This window comes from Hypomesus transpacificus, chromosome 8, assembly GCF_021917145.1.
Source record: "Hypomesus transpacificus isolate Combined female chromosome 8, fHypTra1, whole genome shotgun sequence".
Taxonomy (NCBI): Eukaryota; Metazoa; Chordata; class Actinopteri; order Osmeriformes; family Osmeridae; genus Hypomesus; species Hypomesus transpacificus.
In genome coordinates, this window is record NC_061067.1 from 6007265 (window position 1) to 6018370 (window position 11106).

At 45.2% G+C, this 11106-nt stretch overlaps 1 protein-coding gene across 1 annotated transcript; it reads right to left on the reverse strand.

Annotated features, from left to right (window-relative positions):
* Positions 1–3: 3 nt before the first annotated feature.
* On the reverse strand, positions 4–10829 carry LOC124470117 (E3 ubiquitin-protein ligase MARCHF6-like). Its single transcript, XM_047023862.1, has 26 exons — positions 10399–10829; positions 9982–10081; positions 8678–8751; positions 8339–8482; positions 7788–7860; positions 7444–7615; positions 7106–7301; positions 6326–6387; positions 5941–5973; positions 5777–5828; positions 5588–5646; positions 5263–5343; positions 4860–4928; positions 4660–4734; positions 3536–3670; positions 3202–3321; positions 2860–2960; positions 2604–2741; positions 2131–2350; positions 1889–1958; positions 1579–1760; positions 1323–1457; positions 1138–1227; positions 876–1008; positions 664–799; positions 4–516 (listed from the first exon to the last, which is right to left on the reverse strand). Exons 1-26 carry the CDS (start codon positions 10415–10417, stop codon positions 432–434), a joined length of 2754 nt encoding a protein of 917 aa, XP_046879818.1. The 5' UTR covers positions 10418–10829; the 3' UTR covers positions 4–431.
* Positions 10830–11106: the final 277 nt, after the last annotated feature.

Below are 11106 nucleotides of genomic sequence, written 5' to 3' on the forward strand. Positions count from 1 at the left end.
AGACACTGGATAAATTGTCAATTGATTTAATAAATTAATTTACATACATTTCTTAAGATGTACAATGGTCATTGCATTAATCCAAGACTGTCCAATTTGCGACAACAAAGTCTGCATTCAAAGTATTTACACATGTACAATTCTCAGGCAGCACTTTACAAAGCAAGGCAAGAACAAGACAAATGGCTGAATTCCATATCAGCTGCTAGACCCTACCTCTTCTCCACTCCAGCTGGGCAGAGATGATTTGAAAGGTGTCAGCAATACTGTTGCCAAATCTCTATCCAGCAACCAATCAGAATATAAGATGGGTCATGTACTGCCTACATATATCCACTCAGTCCTAAAGAGGCTAGGAGATAGGTTGATTTGTAATTTAGAAAAAGAAAGGTGTGGGATTACCAACGTGACAACCTCTCATACAAACTTGACTACTCAGCGACAGGATTCAGTGGCGGAACTGAGCTCGCTCTCGCTTTGCGTTCGTAGTTGACAAGCCTCTGGCCAACCAGATACCTGTAGGGGAAAGGAGAGGCACTGATCACCAGGTTGTTCACGCCAAACAGTTTAAACTCAAATCAAAGAAGAACAGCTAGAAATGTTGAGGTGGTGCTCAGTCTTTCAGAGCAGCAGGGGGGGAGGTGGACAGAGAGGGCTACTTACTTATCATTCTTAATATGTTCGTAAAGGCGTTTGAACTGGCGGATCTGGAAGGAGAGGATGCCTATGAGAGAGACGACCATCAGCAGGAACGGGTAGATCCTCCTCTGCATCAGGATCTGCATCTCAGGGGTCATGCCTGAGACAAGAACATAGATGTTACAGACAGAGACACACACATGGTAGCCCGCCCCCCCCACACACACACAACTCACCGACGATAGGCACCACCCCCGCAGCAATGATGTAGGGCACACACAGGGACAGCAGCAGCACTGAGATGACGGGCGTTGCCAGTTTGCGGATGATAAAGTGGAGGTCGATGTTGCGGATCCCGTTTGCGTACACCTGAGGGGGAGATCATGCATGTTAACATGGATTCTTGCGCGTCAAGCATTGTGCCATCGTGATCTCGCACTGGGATCCTATCGAGGCGAAAGTACGCCACTGAGCGCGTGCTGAAGCCCTCTGACCCACCTGCTCGATGACGGTCTTCAGCCACCACTGGGGGCCCATGAGGGTGATCGCAGCAATGATTTTGGCATGGAGCACTCCAAGAGCCCAGTCCTGGGATTGGGAAAGATGAAGGAGAACAGGGGGAAATACACTGGGTTTAGAATGCACATCAAACATGGGGGGGAGGGACATGTGGTCATACACACCTGCCAGGGGTAGAAGAGCGGTGTCTGGTCCAGAGGAACACGCAGAGGAGCCACGATGACCAGCTCAAACAGCAGGCCCAACAGGAGGGGGATGACCCCTGCCACCAGCAACGCCACCACCACAGTCTTTAAGATCTACACACACACACACACACATTAGTTCCCAGAGATGCATGAGAGAACATCCAAAGCTGCTGTATTCTCTGATCCCAGACAGACCATTGTCACACAGTAACGGGGTGGTTTGGAGCCGTACCATGAAGGTCCACTCCTGGACCTTGAGCATGATGATGGTGCGTCCCTGAGGCATCCAGGCCAGCAGGACGGTCACGCCGCGGATGGACAGCCAGCACACGTACAGGCCGCACGCCGCCGTGTACAACTCGTGGATCTTGGAGCTTCCGGTCCAGAAGGACATCAACCAGCGCCCCGCAAACACTGCAATGCAAACACAAACACACGGGTAGATATAGACTCCCCACCATCACATGCAGTTACGTCCGGTGTTTCCGGGACAGCTGAGGCTGGTGGAAACACGATAGTGTGGAGTGTGCGGGGTGTCCTACCTGGCAGGGTGAGGCACAGCAGACTGGCCACTAGCAGGGTGGCACACATGAACGCTATCAGCAGCACAATCTGTGGATAGAAGGACAGACATCTTGGTTGGAGATATGAAGGAGCGTTCTTAACCGCCCAAGGGAATGTTTGTAGGGGATGCGTAGGGGTGTAGTGTGTTAAAGTGTTGTGTATAAGGGTGTAGTGTCTAAGAGAGCAGGGTATAAGGGTGTAGGGGGGATGACTAACTCACCCTGAAAGGGAACCGGAGGGGTCGATGGTAAGGCTGGAATCCCACAGGACCCCCCTGCTGTAGGATAGCCTGGTGGGCCGCGTGGAGCCCCTCTCCGACCGCAGGGGCGGGGTTGGCGTTGTTGTTGTTATGGTGACCCTGTGGTGGGTTGTTGTTGTTGTTGACAGGCTGATTGGCCTCGTTGTCATCCTGTTCTCCCAGCAGGTAGGAGTGGAGGTCTCTGTAGAGGGGCATACGACACAAGTTCAAAAGATTTGTGCGTCCACCTTTAACAATAAACGCACTAATCCATAACTGTGATTGTCCTCATTCAAAAGGCCAGTGCAGTGTGAGTATTTACAAAACTTCTGTTAAGAACGTTATCCAGTAACTTGATGATTTGACTTGAATTTGAATGAGTAGCAAATGGAAAAGTGATCAAGTCAAGGCCCATTGTAATAGTTAAAGGAAGTCGACATATGGTGGTCACTCACAGCAGGTAGCCAGCACTGACGGTCCAGGCCCTGACCAGGCCTTTGAGCCACTGGCGGGTGTGACCTTGCTCCAGGAGGGCAGGTAGGACCACCTGGAGCAGCAGCAGCTCCAGAGAGAGCTCACTGACTGGGGCATCACTGGGGTGGGGGTGGGGGCACAAGAAGAATCAGAGTGAGACCTTTGGCACAGACAGGCTCCTTGACAGGACTCTATGAGTTGCTTCCTGGTCGTGATGTCACATCCTGTTGTGGTTACCTGTACAGCATGACGTTGTAGGGGAGGAAGGTGGGCAGGAGCAGCTTGATCATCCTGATGGGCAGCCACAGCATGAGGAGCACGATGGAGCCAAACACCACCTGAGGACAGGACTGACATTTTGAATACCCATACCACCGTGACATGATCTCTCTCTATAACTGTTGTACCATCTACTTTATGTCAGTATTTGATAAGGGACTCATGTTGAGTTTGTCCCTTTTTGTATTCCTTATGGCTCCCTTATGTTTCTGTGGGGGGTTGAGTTTTGGGACAGAGAAGGCGTCTCATGAATCACATCTATCAAGACACCAAGAAGTACACAGTATAGTGGAGACGCACCACTGAGAGGATGAACCTGCGCAGGTGTCTATAGATGGGCAGGTGGATCATCTCCTGGACGGGGTTGAAGTCCGGATCGTTCAGGTTTCTCAGAAACCACAAGACGCCTGGTCTCAGCACCTGGCCCACAAAAAAGTGTGTGCTGAGTCAAAGCGGTAACCAGCAACTCTGCAGTGAATACTTTTCAGTCCACACGGCTTGGCAGATAATTATAGCCATCTAGAAGATACTGTATTCTTTCTAGGTGATCTACAGGGCTTATTCTTCAAGGGATAATTGAGGTAGTGGTGTCCAGGGATGGTGGTCTGAGATGGATTGCTGGCCTGGTTCCTACCTCTCTCAGGAGGAGGATGAAGGAGGCAAAGTAGAAGACGTAGACCATTCCCACAAGCCAGTGCAGGAACATGGTGGTTCCGGGAGCAGATTTGAAACTCAGCTCTCTGTCCTTCAGTGAAGCGTCAAACATTTCCTACAAGGGAGGGTCAATGTTAGGAGCTAACCTTGGATCCAGCCGACAGACACACAAAAAAAATAATTGCACTCAAGTAATTTGTTAAAATAAATAAAAATGATAACGTATGAACTGTCCTTAAACCACTGATCACTTAACAATAATTAAAGATTACTTTATTACTTTTATACTGTTTGAAATGCTCTGAATATGATGTACAATGTTTGATCTATACCCTGCTACATGAAGCTCATGAGAACTCAAGAGAAATCAAGGGGGTTAATGGTATCACAAAATGGGAGGATACGAGATGATTACAATAGCCTTCGCAAGCACAGAAAAAGACACTGCCTGCCAGACAGCTTTTGTTTAGGTCTTTAGATAGGGCTCCTAGAAATGGCCTGGACTGTCCTGAGATTTTCCTCATTCAAAGTTGCATGGCATTATACAATAACTAGGAGAGTTAGGAGATTAGAACCAACTAATATAACTAGTCAGGAGAAAAATAAGCTTATCTATTAATTATGTTTTTTGTATAATTGATCAACTGTCATTATGCTGTTTTCTTATGCCTGAATAGCCATAAGTTAGTTATTTGTAAGGTACGACTAGAAAAAGCATGTGACACAATATTACAATATTACCAAAGAGTATAATGCCATGCAACTTTGAAAGCGGAAAATATAAGGAGCGTCCAGGCCATTTCTAGGAGCCCTATCTAAAGACATAAACAAAAGCTATCTAACAGGCAGTGTCCTTTTTCTGTGCTTGCGAAGGCTATTCTAATTGTCTTGTATCCTCCTGTATTGTGATACCATTAACTCCCTTGACTTCCTGTATTCTTTGTCCAGTCTTCTGTGATACTCAACTTGAGTGTATCAGACACCTGCACCTTACATATGTGTAATAACTACGTTGATTTTGTCTTGAACTTGTACTTAGCTATTCACTTCATTGACTTGGTACTTTCACAGCAATTGAGCACAATCTAATACATTTTCACTTACTAAAGAGCAGATGTCAAGCCACCAGCCACAGATGAGCGGGAAAACTCCAATTTCCACGACAACCAGCAGAGAGACCTAAAACAAATATGCCTCATTAACCGTTCATAACTTCCTGGTCATAATAACGGAGGCTCTGTTTTTCTTTTTTACCGCGTGGATTACAGCAGGCCTAGAATGAGGTGAAAGCATGCAGTTGTTACCTTGACAACGATGTAGCAGACTCCGAGCAGACGTCGGGAGCGCTGGAACCTGACTAGAGCGGCCAGTCCCTGAGGCCCACACACTAAGGAACAACACCACCACTACCACATTGCAGCACTCAAACAGACAAACATACTCTTAACTGTATCTCTGTCGGAACTCACCAGGTGGTCATATAATAATACAGTGTTGTGGTCGTCAAGCGTTTTCGAATACACACGCTCTTATATTGACTGATTCATGTTATAGAGCTGTTTCTATTAATGCGTGCCATTCTGCAACCCTGCTGTCCATGGATTACTGGGCAGCCCTGTCGGTCAATTATTATCTACAAAGAGTTACTGTGTCTCTATAGCAACACTGCCTGGCTTCCAGATGAGAGGTCGGTAGGCGAAAGGATACATGGCAGAGGATGAGCGTCATGGCCAGGAGTATGTAGCCCACGATGGTTGTGATTAAGCCCTCAAAGTGGGAGGCTTGGACCTTGGGAAGAAGATAATCACATCATCATATATAATAAGGCAGGGTGGATTACCAACAAAAAATAAGATAGATTTATCTCCATGGACAAATTAATTAATAAGCTAATTCAATTATGAAACCTAGCTGGGGCATTTAACAACTATTAGAAAATCAAAAGTAAATTCTATTGACATTTACGCAAATATCTCGAAATCATATCTATAAAATCAATAATTATAATTAAATGGAAAGGAAGGTTTCTTACATATTCCTCAAAGCCAAGGCCCACCACGGAGAAGTGTCCAATGTGGTAGGGGCAAAACGCTGAGAGGGAATGAATAAGTCAGTGACCTCACAGGCTCTCTCACAATGGCCCAACCCATTGTCTATATTATAAGTGGATTATGGGACAACAAAGGGATGTTTCATAAGAGCAATTTGATGTTCTACTCACCGAAAACGAGGATGAAGAGGGTGTTTAAAGACACCACCCAGAATACATGCTCCTGGAAGAGATCAACAGTAGCTTCAGTTGATAAATCACATATGTGCATAATAAACATGCAACTCCTACACATCAACACAAAAATAGGCTGATGTAGGAAAACCCTGACTCACCAGGAACACCAGGGAGCCATCCAGTCCAAGCATCTACGGAATACAGAGAACAGTTGAATTTTGCGATATACAGTATTTGGATTTTTTTTTTTAACAGCTTCTGCTAATTAAAATGAGATGTAAAAATTGTTGAAGACGAGTTTAGAGACGTCATATGAATTAGTAATAAATTAATTTACAGATCAATTCATTTACATAATTTAAATATATAGTATATATACTGTCATTATACAACTAGATATGTATAAGATTAATTCATGGTTGAGATATTAATCAATTGTGGTGAGTTTTGGAGGCTGGCTGTATGACAAGTCTGTCCTGTGTTGGTGGATGAGGTGTGTGTGAGGCCAGACTGGCTGGTAAGATATGTGATTGGCTGGCTGACCCTCTCCCAGGTGAGCTCCTCAGCTGCACGGTCCCACTCCAGAGCATTCCAGTTCATATCATCTGCAGACACACACACACACACACGTGATGGAACCTATGTTCCCACCCATCCTTCAGTCTCTTTACCCCGTTGCCTTCTGGCAGGCGTTACCGCAGCATCCGGTCGCGCACACGCAGACTGGACAACAGTTTCTACCCAAGGGTCATCAGGCTTCTCAATGGACACTGATATGGACATTTTTACTGCACACTAGTCACTTATACACTGTCACTTTCAGCTACTGGTTGCTCTTTCAGTAACATTGCACTACTGTACCTCGCCACCAGGCTCCTGTTTTTTTTTTTTTTTTTTGTGTATTAGGGTTAGTATAGCGTACTATTTATTGTTATCTGTAATTTAGGAAGTTTTAGTGTTAGGGTTAGTATAGTCGTTTATTTATTGCTATCTGTATATTTAGGAAGTTCACTTATCTAAGCTCAGCATAGATGTAAATTTGTTCTGTGTACTTATATGTTATGTTATGCCAAGTGCTTGCGTTGTCTTGTCTTAAGAATTTCAGTGCCCAGTCTAACCTTGTGTTGCTCTGTGCACCTGACAAATAAAAGACTTGAACTTGAACTTGAACTTGAACTATGTAACATATCCAGTAACGCTCCAACAAAATCATTTCAAAGCACCGTCATTATTTTATTCAGACAGAATACGACGGATCACAGAAATCCAACCACAAATGCTGTGTGTGGTCAGCTGATGAGCTCCATCATAAGCTCCTCCCACCTTGTGCCCCGTTATTAGCGTCGGCGTCCTCGGCGGCCGCTCCCTCCTCCTCCTCGTTGTCCAGCTCAGGGTCGTCTCCCGGCTCCGGTGGGGCATCGGGGGGCTCGGGCTCTGCCTCGTTCTGGGCAGGAGGGTCAGCTGGGGCGGGCGGGGCAGCTGGAGGGTCGTCGGCAGCTCCCTGACCTGCTGCCTGGTTCTGGGGGGAGGAGGGGGGGCGGACCATGGACACACGTCATCCAATCAAGACAAAGACAGCAAGATGTCACGATGTGACATTAGAGAGCATTGGTGAGTGTGGTTGGTGTCTGACTGTGTCTATGACTGTGTGTGTGTTGTACCTCGTTGGGTTGTCCGGCTGCGTTGGGCGGCGGCTGCTGCTGGTGCTGTTCCAACCACTGGGGGGCGCCGCCGTGGACGATCTGTTCCCTCAGCCAGACCAGGCTGATGAACGCACACAGGGTGCACGTCACTACAAAACAACCCTGAAGACAATCCGCAAGCAAGTTGTCTCTGGAAAGGAGTGAATCAAATAGACAAAGACAAGTGCTTGAAGTTAACAATTAGTAAGACCCAGAAGGAGTAAATAGATTCTAAGTCAACAATGGCCAACAATGGCCTGGGCAATTCAAACCCCTGGCATCATATGAACTCTTCATAAAGTTTGATGATCATGACCACTCACGTTGAGAGCATGTCCAATGGCAGAGTCAGGAGCGAGCTCACAGAGCCGGTAAAGAGACACTTGTATATGCGACCTGGGCAGGAAAGATGAGACCAAACACAACTATCAGGGACTCAGGGGTCAAAGAGACATTAAAAACCGACATGAATTCTGACAGAATAACCACTTGGATGTAAGGACGGGAGGAAAGTGTGTCAATCACACGCCTGGTTCAACACCAGGAGTAGGCAAGGCAACTAAACTGAAAAACCTAACAAATATGTGACCAAAATAACTCTACAGGCCAAATGTAGTAATGCATTCCGTTCCTCATTCATACAAATTCTAGGAAATCACAACATTAGCTCTTACGAAACAGTTTTCTGTGTTCCTACATCCTATAATCCTTTAAAACCATCAGAACGCAAGCGGTAGCAGCACGTGTTTGGTGTATGCGTGTAACGTAAAGGTGTCCGCATCCTGCAGGTCAGCCCAGGGTGACCCAGGATGAGTTGTGTGCGCTTAGACATGGATCCTGTGTGTGAGGACAGTTTCTTCTGGCCTAAACTCACATGCTGTGAGAGGGACCACCCCCAGCCAGGCAAACGCCACCAGGGTGTAGTGGAACCAGTAGCGGATCGCAGTGCCAACACTGGTCAGGAGCCCCGCACAGATGTCCTGGATAGGCAGGCGTGAGGGCATATCTGGGGAATAGACTACAGAGAGGGGAGAGAGACGGAACAGGAGCGAGGGAGAGAAGCGAGAAAGAGAGAGACATGCTGACACTGAAACACATTGGACATTCCGACTAAGTGTCCAAAACAATCACCCAGACAGTGAAGCATGATGGGGGTGCTTGGTGTAAGGGAATCCATTCAAGGGGCCAAATCATCTAAGCCACGTTGACTTACTTGGTGTGAAAGCAAATCTGTGCTTGCATAATTCACAGTACTCCTTCCTGCTGTGCTTCAGCCACTGCACCAAGCTGTGGAGCAGACATCAACCATGACGTGGAATCCAGCAGCAGCCATAGGCAGCAGAGCAGTCAATCCATCTCATGTATGTATGTGCGCGCCGCGCGTGTGTGTTTGTATGCGTATGTGTGTATGTAACAGAAACAGATCCCTTTGACCGATAAAACAGCTGTGTGTAATAACAAAACAAGGATGCTGTTGTAGAAGGCTATCGTGCAATGATGTCCGATTTCACCTGTGCCAGCAGAAAGCTTTACCCGAGAGTCAACATTTGAGAGCATGCTTTCTTTTCTTGTGTTTTTTTTTCAGAAAAGTGGGGTGATGATGACGGGCTAGTCCAATGACATCTCCTGCACTTCTGGACTCAGGAGCAACCCCACAAAAGTCTATACAACCAGCTTATCAAGTTACAAGTAGTAAAACACTGTTTAACAGTACTGTGACTAGATTAGTCCGCAAAAGTCTACCAAAAAACTATTATTATGTTGCAGAAAAAATCGGATTTCCTGTATATAGTTACACCTATTAAAAGCCTGGCTAATTATGCCTCACATAGTCTGACTACTTCAAAACCATCTGAGCAGTAAGGCATAATTAGGGCTGTAGCCATACCAGCAAACTCAACTGAAACACTGAAGGAAATTCAATTGGTTTTATGACTGTCATTGACTTGGTTCTGCATTTACTATATGTACAATGTAAACGTCGCTTTGAATGAATTAGTAAAAATACATGTAAATGTATGTAAATGTTGGTATTTTAAGTAACCAATGTATTTGACGATAGCAAAATAAGGGTATCGTATATACAACAATTGCTCAGGATATTCTAGAGACTTCTAGAACTTTTGCCATATTTTTTTTCCTTAGGCTACCTGCGGCCTGTCACACTATGGCTCATCTTTCTAGAGTCTAATTATCTTAACAGACAGAAAAACAGACAATAACCCCATCTATGTAAAGGGTGGGGAGGTTCTAGAATCAACTTAGGTCCAGTCAGTTAACCCGTATGCAGCATTGAATATGCAGTGCAAACAACATTCGAAAAGCATTCTTCTATTCACCATTGTACGGTCACACATAAGGTCTCCATTCTCCATTTATAAAACACTCGTTTTATAAACCACCCTAACATTTACAGAACTGATACACGTATCAATTACGCTGATAGAATGATTTGCTCCTCTTTAACGTGCTTGTGTGCTATTGTTCATGTCACAAAGAAGACTTAGATTCACTCACCATTCTTGGTGGATGAATTTAATACTCCCGGTACATACACAAGGATGGTAGAGAGGCTTGTCTGGGGTTCCCTCGGAGCGGCACACCCGACATATATCCGCTGACAAAATGAGAGCAACATCATTCTCATAAACATTAATGCGACCTGGCAAGATACTGCGATTTCACATGACAATAACATTATTCTACATACACTGGCCTGCAGTATATATTTAGCAAAAGTTATCTTTTTTTCTAAACTACCAATATCTAACATAATCGTAATAAAGCCACACTGCAATTTAATATGAATATTGCTGGCCTGCATAGCCACGAGAAACACATCCATACCACCATGTCGTTATTATTGCGTTAGCTTGTCACCAACAGTGTGGCACTGGCAGCAGGTGAAAAGCTCACAACATTAGAGCTAGCTACCTTCTTCAGCCGTATCCATCTTGATCAATCCTGAACTGCTCTTTTTAGCAGTATTTTGTAGCACGATATTGTAAACCCATCCACCACTCGAATGACGAAGTTTTAGTTGGCTAGCTAGCAATTGTAGACGTCCATTAAGCCAGCTAGCTAGCTAGGTAGTTGGGAATATCCTTGGGGTCGGATACATTAACTAACATAAAATGGTGTCCACTACTAGAACACCAGTATCTGTTAGGATCCTTCAGATAACGTTTGTTTCCTAATTGTATGTTGAACTGGTAGATTATTGCATTGAGGTTTTGATCGAGCCAACGATCTGATACACGCACCCCCTCTTGCAAAAAGATCAACGAAACATTCAGAATTACAAGCTTGCTAACTGGTTGGCTAAAGCAGCTAACCATACACGACAACATTGTCACTTTGCGACAGCCAGGTTGCCAGGTTTTTGAATAAACCACACATTACTAATTTGTCTTTACGTTTTTTACTGAACAGAGTACAGACCAAATACTACCAGGTCTGGACTTACGACGGTAACGTGGACATTCCTGATGAATTAATCTATTTTTGTGATCAGAATACGTATTTAGAGTAGTTGTGCCCTCATACGTTCTTCAGAGGTTTACATTAAACCTGGCATCTGCCAACACTCTCCCTTTGAAAAATTGCCTAAAATGTACGTTGTAGAAAAAAGAACCATTTGTC

Coding starts and splice junctions, on each gene's coding strand:
- LOC124470117 (XM_047023862.1), bottom strand. Junction 3,322..3,535: donor TCATCCTCCTCCTGAGAGAG/GTAGGAACCAGG, acceptor TTTGTGGGCCAG/GTGCTGAGACCAGGCGTCTT. Junction 1,458..1,578: donor TCCAGGAGTGGACCTTCATG/GTACGGCTCCAA, acceptor GTGTGTGTGTAG/ATCTTAAAGACTGTGGTGGT.